The sequence below is a fragment of the Akanthomyces muscarius genome, chromosome 1 (assembly GCF_028009165.1).
Source record: "Akanthomyces muscarius strain Ve6 chromosome 1, whole genome shotgun sequence".
Classification (NCBI taxonomy): Eukaryota; Fungi; Ascomycota; class Sordariomycetes; order Hypocreales; family Cordycipitaceae; genus Akanthomyces; species Akanthomyces muscarius.
The window spans coordinates 2,075,057-2,092,817 of NC_079241.1; the positions used below are offsets into that span (position 1 = coordinate 2,075,057).

At 53.3% G+C, this 17,761-nt stretch overlaps 5 protein-coding genes across 8 annotated transcripts; 3 read left to right on the plus strand and 2 right to left on the minus strand.

The window, feature by feature from the left end:
• Window positions 1-272: 272 nt before the first annotated feature.
• Window positions 273-1,126, plus strand: LMH87_005657 (uncharacterized protein; the record flags this gene model as incomplete). Of its 4 annotated transcripts, XM_056203417.1 has the most annotated exons (4): window positions 273-753; window positions 812-868; window positions 931-965; window positions 1,036-1,038. In XM_056203417.1, the coding sequence occupies 4 exons, from the start codon at window positions 273-275 to the stop codon at window positions 1,036-1,038; spliced, it is 576 nt and encodes a 191-aa protein (XP_056058876.1). The 4 variants fall into 4 exon arrangements, with proteins under 4 accessions (XP_056058876.1, XP_056058877.1, XP_056058878.1 ...); XM_056203414.1 differs by lacking the exon at window positions 931-965 and having other exon boundaries at window positions 812-848; window positions 1,036-1,126; XM_056203415.1 differs by lacking the exon at window positions 812-868 and having other exon boundaries at window positions 273-769; window positions 931-1,126.
• Window positions 1,127-1,652: 526 nt separating this feature from the next.
• Window positions 1,653-6,555, minus strand: LMH87_005658 (uncharacterized protein; the record flags this gene model as incomplete). The annotated part of the gene is made up of 4 exons (XM_056203418.1): window positions 1,653-1,779; window positions 1,852-3,661; window positions 3,851-5,540; window positions 5,599-6,555. The coding sequence occupies 4 exons, from the start codon at window positions 6,553-6,555 to the stop codon at window positions 1,653-1,655; spliced, it is 4,584 nt and encodes a 1,527-aa protein (XP_056058880.1).
• An 844-nt stretch (window positions 6,556-7,399) lies between these two features.
• LMH87_005659 (uncharacterized protein) lies at window positions 7,400-9,658 on the minus strand (the record flags this gene model as incomplete). Its single annotated transcript, XM_056203419.1, has 1 exon — window positions 7,400-9,658. The coding sequence occupies one exon, from the start codon at window positions 9,656-9,658 to the stop codon at window positions 7,400-7,402; it is 2,259 nt and encodes a 752-aa protein (XP_056058881.1).
• A 1,154-nt stretch (window positions 9,659-10,812) lies between these two features.
• Window positions 10,813-15,129, plus strand: LMH87_005660 (uncharacterized protein; the record flags this gene model as incomplete). Its single annotated transcript, XM_056203420.1, has 2 exons — window positions 10,813-10,931; window positions 10,992-15,129. The coding sequence occupies 2 exons, from the start codon at window positions 10,813-10,815 to the stop codon at window positions 15,127-15,129; spliced, it is 4,257 nt and encodes a 1,418-aa protein (XP_056058882.1).
• Window positions 15,130-15,806: 677 nt separating this feature from the next.
• On the plus strand, window positions 15,807-17,729 carry LMH87_005661 (uncharacterized protein; the record flags this gene model as incomplete). Its single annotated transcript, XM_056203421.1, has 4 exons — window positions 15,807-15,852; window positions 15,985-16,151; window positions 16,221-16,542; window positions 16,594-17,729. 4 exons carry the CDS (start codon window positions 15,807-15,809, stop codon window positions 17,727-17,729), a joined length of 1,671 nt encoding a protein of 556 aa, XP_056058883.1.
• Window positions 17,730-17,761: the final 32 nt, after the last annotated feature.

Here is a 17,761-nt window from a genome sequence, read left to right on the forward strand (position 1 = left end):
CATTGTTTTTACTTCCAGCACTTGGCGCACCTTTCCCGCGACCCGCCTGCATTTGCGTGACACATAACGTCTTAACCACTTTAATCTCGTCGACCACTTATTCAAAACTTTATTGCTTCAATAATGAACTATTGCTTTCGAGTTTTGGCAGTGAGCTTCGTATTCTAAGGTCACAGCTTAGCACACATACAGAGTACGTACTCAGCCTCTCCTTTACGTTGTCCCTTTCTGTTCACACGACAGAACCTGTGGTCTACGGCTCAGAGAAACAAATGTCACGAGACAAGGCAACAGATTGGTCAGCCGCATGGACAGACTCTCTCAAAGCCCCGGACGATGCTGCCGGCAGCGGTGATGATGTCCGGCCTCTTGCGACCCAGACGCCCAACGATCATGACCGCCTGGCCAGCGCCACCGGAGACCAAGGCGGTATCGCTGGTGCCCCGAAGCTGCACACGGAACCAAGACTACCCGCTCGCGACGCTACAGTCAATCAAGTCCGCGAATGGATTGTTGCGACTTTAGTGACGAACCACAAACAGAGCCCAGAATTCGCCCGCCAGATCTCACTCAAGTGGGAGCTCCGCCGAGGATGGTGTCTGCGGGAGCTGCGGCCTGCGGAGTTTCTGGAGATGTTCGGATCGATCGGACCGCACTTGGAGTGGGACGTCAAATATGGCATGGAAGAAGAACTTGCCGCGAGCAATGCCAAGATGAAGCACGCATCGGACGCTGCATCTCGCAAAGTCATTGGTGAGAAGTTGCACGAGTACGTCTGTTGTCACATGTCATACTAAGCCACACGCCATAGCGTTAATGGTTACGGGACTCTTCCTGACCTTGGCCGTGTATGATATCACCGAGTCAGGTACGTTCTCGCAGAAAGTGGCTATCAGGCTATAGTAAAGCGCTCGCTAACCTGCCAGTCAGTTCACTACGCAACGGTTGTCCTGCTAGCATTTCATGTCTGCATTATTCTTCACCTATCTCATACGGAGCTAATTTTCATCGGGTGCTTCCTGCTAATCCCTACAGTGACCATCACTTTCGCATCTGGGGGAGCAAATGCCTCGGGAAAAAGTCCACTGGACCTGTGCCTTTTAACAGCAAGGTCAACGTATCCTAGTAAGGGGAGCATTGCTTGCTGGGCGTGCTGGGCTACTGCAAGGATGGAAGAGAAAGTGCCAGAACATCATGAAGCTGGGCAATTGGGTGATAAAAAAGACACCACTCATAGTAATAGAAGTGCTGGCTTTTTTTTTTCTTTTAACCGAGTATTATTCTCTAGTTTTCTTAATTATCGTGTACTCTTCCTGCTTTCTCTCATGTTTCCTTCTTTCTTTCTTTTCATAGTAGCTAACAGCCGGCGACCTTTTTTTTTTTTTTCGATTCCTAAAGGGTAGTATTGGCTCTTCTCGAGTGATGGGGATTGCAGGGAGCCATTCTATCGTCACTGGTAGAATTCTCATCGGGAGGGCTTATTAAAATGCTCTTATTACTTCAGCTATAAACTCTTCCCTTGCTCGCTATTTGTGCACCAATGTATACACGCTACATGTACAACGCTATTTTTTTGTACAAAAAACAACGAAACAAAAAGAACACCATCCCACAAATATAGTCCAACCTCTTCCCCTGCTTCCCTGTTCTCATCACGACTTGTAGGAGTCTTTGATCTTGAAATATAGTTCCGTGTCATAGAAGTTGTAGCTCTGATCCAACTCGCAAAATGGATGCTGCGCTAACAGTATCTCTGCTGTCGGTCGTTCGCCAGGGTTACTGCATTTCGTCGATTAGTTCTTGCCATCCATCCCATCAACAACGCACACAATGCATCGGGTCAAAACTTACACCTGGAAACAATCCGCCATAAATGCCACCGCCAGCGGCGGAACAAGCTCTTCCACATCCTCTGGAATTGGTGGCCTCTCTCCATTCGCAATTTTGTAAATGGCGCCCACGGCCTCTTCCTTGCTCCATGGTCGACGACCCGCAAACATTTCCAGCACCACGCATCCAAGGCTCCAGATGTCCACCTTGGCGCTGTATCCTTCGCCCTGCGACCGAATCACCTCAGGTGCCATCCAAAACACTGAGCCCTGCATATTATTGGTCTTGTCGTTGCCATAAATGTTGTCCGTCTTCTTCGAGATGCCAAAATCGCTAATCTTGCAGGTGCCATCCAAGTCCAGCAGAATATTGTCCGCCTTGAGATCACGGTGGAGAATACCTTCGCGATGCAGGTACGCGAGGCCTGACAGCGTCTGCCGTGTCAGCGAGGACACCACCGACTCCTCGAATCGTCCATGCTTTCGTAGGCACGAGCCGATGCTGCCACCGGAAATGTACTCGAGAAAGATGCTGATGCTCGTTTCCTTGCGCTCGCATCCCAAGTATTGCACAATATTGATGTGGTCCAAGTGCTGCATCGTGTCAATCTCTTGATCCAGTGCCGCAACCATCTCTCTCATCTTGTTCTTGTCCCCGCCAGCCGCCTTTGCATTCACTTCAACCTCCTTGACAGCCAAGAACTCTCCAGTCGTGGCATTCATACCCAGATACACGCGACCATAGGTACCCTTGCCAATCAGCTGACCCTTGAACCAACGGAATGTCGTCTGCCGCTTGAGCCCCGTTTCTTGTCCGCTGTCTGGCATCGCCACACTACCGCGCTGATCCGGCCGGATCTGCACAATATTGGCATTGAACATCTTGGTACTCTTTCGTCGCATCAAGTTCGAGTTGGTGTTATTGCCTCCGCTCTGTGACATCGAAGTGAATCGTTTGTTAGCTTCGTGTGCACCGCGTGCTACTTCTCGGATGGATTTCATTCTGCCCAGGCCACCCGATCGCTTCAGGCTTCTGGAGCCTCCGCCGTGAGAAGACATAGGTCTATCCGATGCCTTCAGGGTCGATTCATCCGATCCGAGAGTGTCCGCTTCACCGTATAGTGATGGCTGTCTGGAAGGTGGGATTGCTGCAGGCATATTCGAAGCTTCACCACCGCCGGAATTATTCGACAAGCTGCGTTGATGCCCTGTTGCTTCGCTCTCGTTGACTGTAGGTGAAGCAGTTAGGGGGTTGCCGGCGCTATCTTCTAGCACAGGCTCATCAAGATCCAGGTTCGGGAAGAAGTCATCGAGGTTGTTCAGCAGTGCATCGGTGGGAGGACGGTTGGCCCACACATCTTTTTCGATGAACGATTTCCGCCGGGAAACTTTGTCGTCGGCATCGAAGTTGCTCGATCCAGGCGTCGTAGGTGTGCGTCTTGAGCTTGCACCGCTTCTGCCATCGTCTAGGCTCTCCGTAGCTGTGCTTGTCTGAGGGGACTGGAACGATACGGATACGACCTTGCTCTTGGGCCGCTGCGTGTTTACAATAATACTCGGTCGCTTGCTGCTAGCCCCAGGCTTACCCTTACCCTTCCCTTTATCACGCCCAGCGAGGGGAATCTGGAACAGACCGTCATCGGAGTCGTCACTGTCGTCATTGGCCGGAGTAGGGCGCTTTGTCGTAGCCGGTGTCGCAAAGCTGACTTCTGAACTCTTGCGAGAATTGTTATTGCTGCGTAGTTGAGCATTTTCAGGTGCAGTGTCAAAGTCAAAGCGTTTCGGCAAGAGAGTGCTTGGACTCAGTTCCGAAGACGAAGGTGGTGGCATGCCTACAGCTTGTGGTTTATGATCAGCTTGGGCGGATTTCGGCACTGCGACGGGGCTTCCGTCGGGTGAGTAGTCGGGCACGGCAAATGACATGTTGCCAGGACTCCACGTCACTTTACGAGAGCCGCCAGTGGCCTGAGCCATCTCTGACCCCGATTCCTTCACCTGAGTATTTGGCGAACCCTTCTTACCTGAGCGTTGAAGACCACCAGCAGAGGTACCAGACCGCAAGCTTGCCATGCTGGAGACGGAGCGTGGGGCATTGGCACCCGACTGCCCGACAGCGCCCATGCGGCGGCCGATTCCTGCCAAAGCGCCGCCAATACCTTCGGATGCGTCCAATGGTTGTCCGCTAGCCTGGCGGCTCTTGAATCCATCCAGACCATCGGTATTTGCGTGAACCAGGCGCCTGGGGCTGGGGAATCCGTCTGAGCCTACAGCAGAACTACGCTTGCCGTGTCCAGGCTTCTTAAGGGAGTTGGCCTTGAGAAGTGTCGCTGAGGGGTCACTCGGTGGTGCCGGTGGCTTCCTCTGGGGAAAGAGGTGCTCAGATGGTTTCCTATCCTCAAATGGGGAGTCGCGGGGTTGATCAAAGTCAACATTCCGTCCAATGATACCGAATCCAGTGCCAAGTTCCGGGGTATTTGGGGTGCTGCCCTTTTTGTTGGCCTGCTTTCGTTTCTCCAGATACTCGCGCTGTTTTCGCTCCATTTCGGCCCGGTACTCGCTAGCCTCTTGCGCAAGCGTCTTTTCGTCCATTCGGTTCTCTGATATGGTATTCGATCTGGATGTCGGTGGCGATGAGATGGATCGTTGGCGAGAACCGTTAAGTTTCGCGTACGCTTCCTCGTCCATGCCAGGCGGCAAGTGATTCGGTGACAGCAGACCACCTCCAGTACCTGTAGTATTATTGTTACTTCCGTTAAGGTCCACGAAGAATTTCATCGTCGTGGCTTGTTTTGGCTGCGATTCCTTGTAAGAGACAATCTGCTCATCTCGTAATTCTTCCTTATGCTCAAAGTGTCCAAGTTCTGTCGCGAATAGTCGGGCGTTGCCAGAATCATTAATTCCCAGGCTCAGACAGATTGCTCGCTTGATGTCTGACGCTGACTCGGCGGGGGTAATATCGCACATTCGAAAGTTCCATGAGTCAAAAGTTGCCAGCACAAAAACTCGCGCGGGCTTGGTAGTGCTGCCGTGATCGAGTTTCATATCGCTGGTGTGCGATTCGCGAATGCCCAGCGACGTAGGCTTGGCAGCACCATTGGGCGAGTGCGGATAATCGCCCTCATCTGGAGATGGTATCGCACTCTCGTCGCGCTGCTTCTTTTTGCGATGCATGAAACTAAGAAAGCTCTTCGAATCCTTTGCCGTGCCAGATTCTGTGCCTGCAGAGCGATCTCCAGACTCATTAGGGGACTGGCTGGAGCGGCCGTCCAACGTACGGCTACCGACAATGTCTCCAATATTCATCCCGCGACTAAACATGTTTGCCGCATCAGCAGGAATGCCGGATCCGTAAATAGCAGCATTGGAAGAGACGGAATCTGTACTGTGCCTCGAACGGTGACCAAACTTGCCAGAGTTCGGAGATGCGGTCATGGGGGCGGATGTAAACATTTTCTGTGCAACGGGACTTGCACCTGCAGTTGGACTGTCTGAGCGTTGCGCTGTGCCACGATAAAGGGCCCCTTCGCTAATAGTGTTCTTCATAACCGAATTTCCGGGCCGTCCCGTGTCGCTCTCCGACATTTTGAGCGCAAGGCGGTGGCCGCTCTCGGAGCTAGACATTGTCCCGGTATTCAGGGTTGGCATCGTCGTCGCTCTTGTTTGCGAAAATCGCCTGGCAGCAAAGCCTGGCCCGGCTGGATTGAGAGGGGTCTGCAGAAGATGGTCAGTATCATGGAATTGATTTTCGCGCTGTAGAGACAATGCATACGTTTGGGGAATCAGACGGGTCAGTGCCAGCGCTTGCGATCGTAGCGCTTTGCCCACTGTTAGTAGAATCTTGTCTACCATGCGATTTGGATGGCTCCACAGGTTTGCCTGTCACAATACTTCGAATTAAGCGTCTCATTCGCTTTCCCTCTTCGCGCTCTGCTGGTTGATTCCAAGGCACGCCGTTGTGTGTGCACTCTCGGGCAAGCTGGGGATAGACTTGTTGATGCATCATGCTATGGTTTCCGCGCAGCCCATGTGGGTTACCAAGCTCGAGAAACTGTTGTCCACACAGATGCAGCGCTCGAAAGGTCTCCTGCCATTCTCTAGAAAACATGTTTTGGGCTAGCCAGATGAGCACAGTGTCCAATGGCCACTGCTCGGCCATTTCTGGGGAAATGATTCCTGCGCCGGCCTGACCAGGTCCACTGGAAAGTCCTCTAGCTTGTGCAGATGAAAACATATATTGTTGTCCTCTTATGGAAGGATCCTCGAGTCCCGTTGCGGTGCCATTGTCTAGCATTGTCAACCCCTGGGACGAGTCTGACGGCAAGTGATCTTCGCCGCCAAATCCGGGAATACCGACTCCCTCACCGTACGAGTTGGCACTGGGTATATATGTCGCGCTCATGGCATCGCTCGGGGGTGGCGGCGGAGGCATTGCCATGGCCTGTTGTCGAGCGGCCATCTGGGCGTGAATCTTCGGGTTGTACGGCTGGTGCTGACCTGGCGTGGGCGGCGGCGGAGGCAAGTTGAAGCCAACTCGGCCGTCATACATTCGACCATAATTGCCATGCCATGTCGGCTGCTGCTGCTGCTGTTGCTGAGCAAGAGCACTACCTGGTGGAGGACCTGGCGGCGGGGGTATCATGACGCCAGACGCGGTCCCGGGCGGCGCAGGGTATCGCGGCGGCGGCGGAGGCACGTTCATGATGCTGCCCATCTGCGGTCCGTTCATGGGAGGCGATGATATTGGCGGCGGCGGGGGTACCTGGAAAGGCCGCGCCGGATCGTTATTCGAGACATGTCTTTGGCCGCCTGGATACATGATGGGCAACTTTGAGGCCTAGCTTCGGGGAACAGGCAGCTTAGGGCGATAGCGCCAGCGCAAGCTGAAACGATTGTCGATGGCGAAGGCAACGTCCGATAAGAATCGACATGGGTAGCCACAAGCAACCACACAGTAACGGACCTCGATCGATGTCGGAAAATGGCGATGCCTGGGCGAAGCTGTTGGAGTGCGACCGGGTTGGATTTGTTCGAGCGGCTACAGGCCCGCTTGGCTGGGCTGCTGCAGGTCGGTGGCTTTTGGCGGTGACTAGGAGCGGGGATAAGCGCCTTCAGTATCTCGACAACTGCAGCTCGTGGACAGTCGGCGTCGTCATTCGAGGAACCAGGCAAGGGCCCTTTGCGATGGGAGAAGAGAATCAAATAAAATCACCAGACAGGAAGGAGGGACAGCCAAAAGGTCCGTGGTGCTTTCGGCGCTACGATAACTAGAGTAGTGGAGAGCTGCCCACTGGCCGGGGATTTTGCTAGGCCCGGGGTGACGCTGGCGCAATTGTCGCTCCACCTGAGCTGAGCTGGGGGACGCCGAAAGCGTGCTTGTGAATGTGACGATGCGATACAGCCAGCTTAGTCACGGCCACGCGAGCCAGCAGTTCAACAATGAATTTTTTTAACACACTACTGCAAATTAGAATGCCAATGCTATCATAATAAACTGAAACAACATATTCCCTTAGAGGAAGCTATCATATATCCTGCCTCGTACAGTGTGGGTGGTCCAGCCAATCCCCGCCTTACATCACGCTGCAGCTGTTGAGATAGCCTTGTTGGCACTGCTGCATGTATGAATCTTCCTCGGCCGTACCAGCAAGAACATTGTGCTTACGGACCAGTCCAGTCACTGTGATGCTCTGCTCCCCCTCGGGATGCCACCATTTCAGTCTCTGCAGCGGGACGCCCTCGTCTTCGTCAACGCTAATCTCCCACTTGCCCGAGCTCACGGCAATTTCGCATTCGTCTCGGGGGAAATGAAACTCGGGCAGATACACCACCGTTGGGAACTTCTCGTCGGTAACCTTGGGCGCTCTGAGCTTCAGATCATACGCGCATCGGCGCATGTCAAAGCCGGCCGAAATGACTTGTCCTGCCACCACAGTCGCAGTGGGTCGGATAAAGGCTTCAGCAGCACGATAACCAGGCGCATTCGTGAGTTCAGGGTTGTTGAGAGACGGTGTCGAGCTGATAGACGGGCTTGTAATCGACCGGCGGAGATTCGCAGGGTTCACGCTATTCTCTTCCGGTAGGCTGACATTCGAGTCGGAATACCTGGGCAAGGCAGATGTCGGAGGAACAAGGTCGTCGTGCGAATAAATTGACAGATCTTCGCCGTTCCAGTTCTCACCCCACTGATGCACGTTATTGGCGCTATACACCCATAGACAGTGGCCCTCCATGCCTGAGCCCTCGGCAGCAAAGTAGTTTGCATCTAGTGCCGCAGCTTGGCTGCTATAGTCGCCCGTCTTATAGGCCTTTTTATCATCCATATCGTAAGGAATGCCAAACTCGGTCAGTAAACAAGGATGATTTCCAGTGCGATCGATTCCTTCTTTTCGAAGGGTGGCGAGTTGGTCCTTTAAGCAATTGCGAATGGCAGTCTCTCCGATTTTAATGGCAAATGCCGGATGCAGGTACTTGCCACGCAAGACACCAACCACATCAACGTTCCAGGTACTATTCCAGTGCTTGGTCATCAGTGTGATGCCATCGTAGTAATGCGGTGTGAAAACGAGCAGTTTGTCGTCGTCCGGGGTCCCTTTAATCTCAGGCGGGAGCTCCAGGGTCGGGAACTGCATCAGCATAATGCAGTCTTTGTGGATAGCTCTGCAGGCGGTCTTGTATCTGCGCCAAAACTCCATAAAATATGTATTTGTGAATTCTGGGTAGTCGATCGTCTTGCCCGTCTCTGGGCTATTGGCAAAGTAATCCTTTCGCAGCAATGTATCGGTAGCGGGTTCCCAAACACCATGCTGCGCCCAGACGCATTCTCCAAGTTTCCAACCAGGGTCTCGCTTCCAGCCATATCTCGAGTCATCGTAGCCAGCAGGCAGCCAAGCAATTTCGCCCTCGGGGTCGACCAGTTCCGTGCCGGTCTTGTAAGGTCCCATACCACCCATTTCCCAGGTGTCAACCTCACAAGCACGGCCCATGCCCGTCAGGAAAGTTTGCCACATCGTTGGAGAAGTGCCCTTCTTCAAATGCTGAGACTTAGGAATGACAGTGAGGTCCTGGTAACCAATCATGCATTTGTTTGGCTCATTAAGACTCTCCCAGCCCATGACAACCTCGTTTTCGAGGTCGCCAGCCTCATGTATGCGTTTGGCAAGGTGTGCGCACGCATTGACGAAGTGGTTTTGAAGATAGTCCTGGATGTTGACCCCATCGATGATGCACTTGGGAGCAAACGCTTTGCCAGCAAAGAACATGGTAAATATGGTCCCTGTAGCGAGTCTGAAGTAGTTGGTAGACCAAATCATCTTGGGGAACTGGCTTGGGTCAGGCCATGTGTTATGCACAATGGCGGCCTGGGTTGCAGCGAAGGTTTCTGGGTTCAAGCCGCAAGCATAAATCGTCCACATCGGTGCGCCTGAGCCTCCTGTAAACCTCGACCACACGTCTTGGTGCGGATCCATGAAGATGTAGAAGCCAAACGATTTGGCGACGCGCAGCACATCGATCGTGTGCTGGATGAAGTCTTCGTCATAATTTCCAGGTCCCGCGGCCTCGATGGCTTCCCAAGTAAATATGTATCGAATTGTATTGAAGCCGTATCTTTTCAGACGAGCAAAGTGTGCCACCGCTTCGTCTTTGGGAAATGGTCGGTTATGGAATGCTACATTGTCGCCGTCAAAGAAGCGCTCGCTGACGTGGGAGGGCTGGTCGGGTTCGCTGGGCAGCTTGCTGTCGCCAGCCACATTAATTCCGCGAAGAACGACCTCGCGGCCTTGTTTATCTCGAAACTGTCCGTCCTCGATCGTCAACCGGAACGCTGTCATGGTCGGGGTTCAGCGAGCGTTGCAGACGCTCGCCGTACTGGCTCTAGTCGTTGGTGGAGCGACAACGGACGGAGCAGCGGTGCCGGTTTGCCAAGTTTGCGTTTCGCTTCGAAGGTTTCGATACTTTGTGGATTCCGTACGGAGATTTGAAATGAAAAGAAGAGAGATCCAGCGTTAAATGAAAAGGCCACGAGGAAAGAGAAGAAGGATGGGATCGATAGATAGGTAGGCAAATACTTGGTGGTCGCGGAATAGCAGACACCCGACCAAGCGTCCAGTCGGCGCTCCAGCGTGACGTGACCGCCTGAAGCACGCCGCGAGGCTCTCCACTCGGAGTGGCGGGGTGTCCGAAGTAGCGCTGGGCCGACGAGCCAAGGATGGCCACAGCGCACCTCTTCGCTACCCGATCGGTTTTTTCAGTGGCGTATTTGGATTCTGCGACGAGTGTGGCACTGTGGCTCCACCGAGGCGACAGCGCTAACTTTTAGTTGGTACTATGAGCGTGGGGGAGGCAGAACACGACCAGAATCCGATATACACGCAAGCCACTTTGCGAGCACGCCAATCGCATAATGTTGAAGAACGATGGAGCAGATACTCAGTAGTTCCACGGATATATGCACCTATGTCAAAGAGTTTCCGAGCCGCGGTTTTGTACAGGCCCAGCTGTGCCACATATGCTAGGAGTTGTAGCCGGCAGGAGAGATTTTTTTCTCTAAATACAACTTGCTGGGAAAAACTAAAACTTTCAAAGCTGATGTAAAGTATCACATTCGCACCTTGGAGTAATGACATAGAATACATTTGCCACACCATCTACCTACATATTCACCAGCCAGCGCCACCATCACACAGCCAGACTACCTATCCTAGCGGGGAATCTCCGGGTGACCCCACTGGAGCTCCCCAAACCTCCACGGCGAGAGCCAAAACTTCACATTACCTCATCATTCTTTGCTCGCTGTGCGTGCTCTTGTATCCGGCCATTTCAAAAACTACTGGGCTTAATACCCGGGTCGAACGATTGCGCCTGGAAGAACAGACAGCGAAATGCCCGCTGCTCTCGCGTAGAATCCACCCCGCGTCACACCCCGCCATCCAGCCTCTGGCAAACAGGCGCCCAGGCTGCCCTACAAAACGCACCACACTACACTATGTCAGGTTTTAAAGCAGCCTTGAAGGGCATCAATGATGCCGTCAGATCTCATAACTTTGATGACGCCATTACAAAGTCCCAAGACTTGCTGAAGAAGGACCCCCAGAGTTACCAGGCGTGAGTGCGGCCACCAGCGGAACTCTGTACGGTGCCAAGATCACTAATGGTCTCTTTCAGAAACATTTTCTTAGCTTTTGCTTTGGACAAAAAGGGCAGAACAGAAGACGCAGAAAAGGTCTACAAGACAGCGGCAAGCCTGCGCCCCGAAGACGGTCAGGCCTGGCAAGGTCTGGTCAAGCTCTACGAAAAGCTCGGCCCCCAAAAGCTTGGAGATTACCAGCATGCCGTCGTCAATCTATCTCACATCTTTCACAGAGCGGACGATGCGTACAAGTCGCAGGATGTTGTAGACAAATTTGTGGATTTTGCAAGAGTCAGGGGAGATCGTCTACAGTACGCCGACGCTCTCTGGATCCGGCTTCCCGAGAGCCCTCTCTATTCTTTTCTTGAAGGCCGATTCCCTGCACCAGCCAAGACCTACGAAACCATTGCCGTGATTCTCGAGGATTTCGAAAAGAAGCGCATAAACACACTCGTCGGAGAACGAAGAACTCGACTCGGTGCGAGACTGAACGAGGTTACTCTAGAGGTGAAGCGTGAAGTCTATGCGCAAAGTAGATTGGAACATATTTACCAGCAGCTCATCAACTGGACCACCGACGATGAATTGAGACGCACATACGAAGAGAAGCTTATTCAGTATTGTCATGATCGTCTTCTGGCCCTTCCGGCAGGCGAGCAAAAGAGTGCGGAGCTTGCAAAGGTAATTGGCCTCGCCAATGACATGGTTGTTATCAAGCATCCTTTTCGACTCGCGTGGGATATCGCCATCAACTGGCAAGATCACAAGGAGATCAAAGACTGGAGCCCCGAATTGATACACGGCTACTGCATTCATTTCCCTGAAAGCGATTTGTACAAAGTCATCACTGCTTTCCTCACCTCGCCCGTATCGCCATTTCCAGCTGCTGCGGCTGCACCGAAGCCATCTGCCGACGAGTTGACCGACGACAGCGACGATGATGACGACGGTGGTGTGCCCACTTCGGTCATCCCTCTCAGTGACGAAGACCGCATCATTATGATTACAGAAGGTATTGCTGGCACGGAGTCATCGTTTGCGTATCGGCTCGTCGGCGAGTTCTTTCTTCATTATGGAGAATATGAGAGTACAGTCGAGTACATGCGAAAAGCGCTACCGTTCATTACCAAAGAGCAGGCGTTGAGCACGCTTGACTTCACAAAAACGGCGGATGCCTACTGTCTGTGTCTGGGTACTTCGCTCGTTTACTACCAGTCACCGCGACACCACGCTGAGGCAAAGAGCCTATTCGAGAAGGTCTTGAGCCACGATGCCTCGACTACTCGTGCTATGATCGGTGTGGGTCTAATATACGAGGAGGAGGAAGAATACGATCAAGCTATCGACTTTCTTGAGCGAGCTTTGCAAAAGGATGCCAAGAACATCAGGGTCAAATCAGAAGCCGCGTGGGTCAAAGCACTGAAAGGCGACTACCGGCCTGCCGCTGATGAGTTGCGCGAATGTCTCAAGGCTCTGAATGTCAAAGAACCAAACAAGGAACTCCTTGCAGACGCGCAGTATCGTCTGGGCTCCTGCCTGTGGAATCTCGACACATCTCGCCAGGCCAGAAAGCAGCGCAAAGGAGAGTGCGCTTATGCATACTGGCTCGCAGCTTTGAACAATAACCTCGACCACGCGCCCTGCTACACGATGTTGGGTATATTCTATAACGATTATGTCAAGGACAAAAAGCGTGCTCGTCGCTGTTTCCAAAAGGCTCTGGAGCTATCTTCCTCGGAAGTGATATCTGCTGAGCGGCTCTCACGCTCTTTCGCTGATGATGGCGACTGGGATAGAGTTGAGCTGGTTGCCCAACGTGTTGTGAACTCTGGCAAGGTTAAGCCACCTCCTGGGTCCAAGCGAAAGGGCATCAGCTGGCCATTCGCTGCTCTCGGAGTTGCGGAGCTGAACAAGCACGAGTATCACAAAGCCATTGTCTCCTTCCAGTCAGCAATTCGACTCGCGCCAGAGGACTACCACTGCTGGGTTGGCCTCGGTGAGAGCTACCACAATTCTGGAAGATACGTCGCAGCTACCAAGGCAATCATGAACGCCCGAAAGCTGGAGGAGCAGTCGGACAAGGACATGTCGGCCGATGCTTGGTTCACCAAATTCATGCTTGGTAATATCAAGCGTGAGTTGGGGGAGTATGACGAAGCCATTGGACTCTATCAGTCTGTCATCAAGACTCATCCGGGCGAAGAAGGTGTCATTATCGCATTGATGCAAACTATGGTGGACAATGCCCTGATTAGTGTCGAGAAGGGGCAGTTCGGCAAGGCTATTGAGTTTGCTACGGAAACAGTCAAATTCGCGACGACGGCGGAAGAGAATGTTCTCGCAACTTTCAACTTTTGGAAGACTATGGGTGATGCTTGTTCAATATTTTCCTCGGTTCAGAGTCGTACCTCCGGATTTCCGTTGGGTGATATCCGAGCGATTCTTGCCAAAGCTCCCAAAGAATCGTTCGAAATCAGCGCCGATGTTGATAAAGTCAGCACGGATATCGTCTCCGCTGAAGGAATATATCCCGAAGACGAGCAGCCTGGTGTCGAGCTGACAAGATGCATTCAAGCTACCATTTTGTGCCACAAGGTTGCCGTTCATGCCGTATCCAAGGATATACACGCCCAAGCTGTTGCCATGTTCAATCTCGGCTGGGCTGAATTTAGGGCGCACACGTGCTTACCAGCTCACATGCGCAAGAAATCTAGCAACTACCTCAAGGCAGCCGTCAGATGCTTCAAACGTGCTATTGAGCTCGAGGCTGGTAATGCCGATTTTTGGAATGCGCTGGGTGTAGTGACGAGCGAAGTCAACGGCTCCGTCTCACAGCATTCATTTGTGCGAAGCATACACATAGATGAGCGCAGTCCTGTGGGGTGGACAAATCTTGGTGCACTCGCCCTCTTGTCTGGCGACTTCAAGGTGGCCAATGAAGCCTTCACCAGAGCACAGTCCACCGATCCCGACTATGCACACGCCTGGCTTGGTCAAGCATTTGTCGCTCTTCTGTACGGCGACGCCAAAGAAGCGCGCGGTCTCTTTACCCACGCGATGGACATCTCTGAAGCATCGTCACTGTCAGTTCGTCAGCAATACTCTTCGTCCATGTTTGATCATATCCTCGTGGGGCCGACGAATGTTAGCGTTGCTTCCCTCTTGCAACCCGTCTTTGCGCTCAATCAAGTGCAGAGCATGCGGCCGCAAGACTTTGCTTTTGGTCACCTTGCCAGCTTGTTTTTGGAGCGTACCCACGACCATACGCGCGCAGTGGAGATTCTACAGAAGATTTGTTCCAGCATTGAAGCGGACTATGAGCAGACGGAGTCTCCGCTGAGCCTTGCACGATTTACACTAGCAAGAATCGATCTTGCTCGCGCGTATCTTGCGTCCAAGTCGTACGAGAATGCCATTGAATGCGGCGAGATGGCCCTTGGACTAAGCAGTGATGAGCAAGATAGCGAACTTACTAGCGAGCAACGCAAAAAGGCGCGACTCTCGGCGCACTTAACGGTCGGTCTTGCTCAATTTTACGAAAAAGACTTTGATGAGGCGGAGAAGTGTTTCGAGGCTGCTCTGCAAGAGTCTGACAACAATCCGGACGCAACCTGCCTATTGTCTCAAGTTTTATGGGCTCAAGGTACAGAAGAATCCAAAGAGAAGGCGCGCTCCTCGCTATTTGAGGTAATTGAAGCGCATCCCGGTCACATCCAGAGCGTGCTGCTGCTTGGGGTGATTGGCCTGCTTGACGAGGATGAGGGCAGCCTGGAAGCTGTCACCGAGGAGCTGCAGGGCCTACGCACAAACGACAATGTCACTAGCAAGGAGCAGGCGCAAATCGGTGAGGTGTTGCGTGCCATTGCCGCGCTCGCCGAGGGCAAGACGGCCGACGAGGCCACGGCGCAGATGCAGACGGATATAATGCTGCACCCACACCTGCCGCACGGCTGGTCGGCGCTGGCGGCGTCGGCAGGCGACAAGTACGCCGCGCAGGTGTCGCTAAAGGTGGCTCAGAGAGGTATACCACCTCGCGGGCAGCTGGACGCGAGTGATTTGGTGGGTTCGTACGCAGGGACCGGCGCGGTTGGCGACTCGCAAAGAGCGGCGTTCCTCGCGCCATGGGAGACGGTGGGGTGGTCGTCGCTGAAGATGACGACGGAGGGAATCTAGAAGCACATGCATATGTACGGGCGTCGGCATAAAGGAGTAGTTTTATAAGGCTATAGAAAGTATGAATATACGATCAATGAGATTATAGATACGAGCGTCTTGTTCTGTTTAATAGTCGCAAGAGCCAATTTGCCGGATTTTTTTCCCATTTCACTCCTCCTTCTCTTCCATTTAATCCTTGATTTTCTTGAGTCTTTTTCTTTCTGCAGCCTCTTTTCACTCTCAGTGATTGGCCTCTTTAGGCCGCCTGCCAAGTATCAGGTAACTATGGTAGTGGCTGTGGCAGTAGGTAGTAAGCTGCAAGAGGTTCGCGAAGCAAAGAAAGCCCGACGTTTTTTTTATTCTATGTGCTTCAGTGAAAATAAGAAATTGACTTTTCTTCTTTTTTTCTCTTTTCTTTTTCAAAAACGCATGTATTTTCAATTTTGTTGTTGGCTGTAGCGGTCGCCATTTCGCAGTCGCTGTCCCGCCCCTGGAGTGACCAGAAGCGACCATGGTCCGTGCACGGGAATGCGAAAAGGCGGCAACAATTTTTTGGAGCTCCAAAGCAAAGAGCTTCGACGGCCCCGCGGTGACGACCCCCCGACAATCGCCTCTCCTGGATCCTCGAGAAAACCGCATCAACACGTCCATTTTCGGCATCTAGGACACGGCGTCTTTCACACAATACCGCCATCATGTCTTTCGGAGGCCAGACTCCCACCATTATCGTCCTCAAGGAGGGTGAGTCGCTACCCCACCGCCCGCTTCCACACACAAAACCACACACAATCTAGGCAGCGCGTGCCGTCGATGATATTCCCATGTGCCGTCGCCCGACCGTCTTTTTGGCTAACTCTTGATTTTTTACCCCAGGCACCGACACTTCCCAGGGCAAGGGACAGGTCGTCTCCAACATCAATGCCTGTCTCGCAGTCCAGGCCACGATAAAGTCGACCCTCGGTCCTTACGGCGGTGATCTGCTCATGGTCGATGAGAATGGCAAGCAGACCATTACCAACGATGGCGCCACTGTCATGAAGGTTGGTGACAAAATTCCATCACTCGAACGCATAATTACGGCTTAGAAGCGCGTCTCTAACCCCTGGCAGCTCCTCGATATTGTTCACCCCGCCGCCCGCATCCTCGTCGACATTGCACGATCGCAAGACGCCGAAGTTGGCGACGGTACGACCTCGGTCGTCGTCTTTGCCGGCGAGATCCTTAAAGAGGTCAAGGAACACGTGGAACAGGGTGTCAGCTCACAGATCATCATCAAGGGTCTGCGGAGAGCCTCTAAGCTGGCCGTCAACAAGATCAAGGAGATTGCTATCGCCACCGACGATACCAACCAGCGCGATACCCTCAACAAGCTGGCCGGCACCGCCATGACCAGCAAGCTCATCAAGCGCAACACTGAGTTCTTCACAAAGAGTAGGCCATACGAAGTCAACCCCCGCTTTCATTTCTGCTAACATGCCATAGTGGTGGTCGACGCCGTCCTCTCTCTCGACCAAGACGATCTGAACCACAAGTTGATTGGCATCAAGAAGATTCCCGGCGGCTCACTCACCGAGTCTCGCTTCGTCAACGGTGTCGCCTTCAAAAAGACCTTCTCGTACGCCGGTTTCGAGCAGCAGCCCAAGGCTTTCAAGAAGCCCAAGATTGTCTGCCTGAACGTTGAGCTGGAGCTCAAGGCCGAAAAGGACAATGCCGAAGTCCGCGTTGAGCAGGTCTCCGACTACCAGGCTATTGTCGACGCCGAATGGCAAATCATCTACAAGAAGCTCGAGGCGATTGCCGCCACCGGCGCCAAGGTTGTCCTCTCCAAACTTCCCATTGGCGATCTCGCCACCCAGTACTTTGCCGACCGCGACATCTTCTGCGCTGGCCGTGTTACCTCTGAGGATATGGAGCGCGTCGTCCAGGCCACCGGTGCTGTCATTCAGTCCACCTGCTCCGATATCCTGCACGAGCACCTCGGCACCTGCGGCATCTTTGAGGAGCGCCAGATTGGTGGCGAGCGATTCAACTTTTTCGAGGAGTGCCCCGAGGCCAAGACCTGCACGCTGGTGCTGCGCGGTGGCGCTGAGCAGTTTATCGCCGAGGTTGAGCGTTCGCTGCACGACGCCATCATGATTGTCAAGCGTGCCATCAAGAACCGCATGGTGGTTGGCGGTGGCGGTGCCGTCGAGATGGAGGTCTCTGCCTATCTGCATCAGTACGCCGACAAGAACATCCAGCACAAGGAGCAGGCCATCATCAAGGCCTTTGCCAAGGCTCTCGAGGTGATTCCCCGCCAGCTGTGCGACAATGCTGGCTTCGACGCCACCGACATCCTCAACAAGCTGCGCGTGGAGCACCGCAAGGGCGCAACATGGGCCGGTGTTGATTTCCAGAATGAGGGCATCACCGACATGGTTGAGCGCTTCGTCTGGGAGCCTGCTCTGGTCAAGATCAACGCCCTCCAGGCCGCCACCGAGGCCAGCTGCCTGATCCTCGGCGTTGACGAGACCATCAGAAACGAGGAGAGCGCGCAGCCACAGGCCCCCGGTCAGCTGCCTCCCGGTACGGCTCAGCGCGCTTTGAGAGGACGTGGACGCGGCATGCCCCGCAGGTAAATGCACAAAATCTAAAAAGAAAAATGGAAATA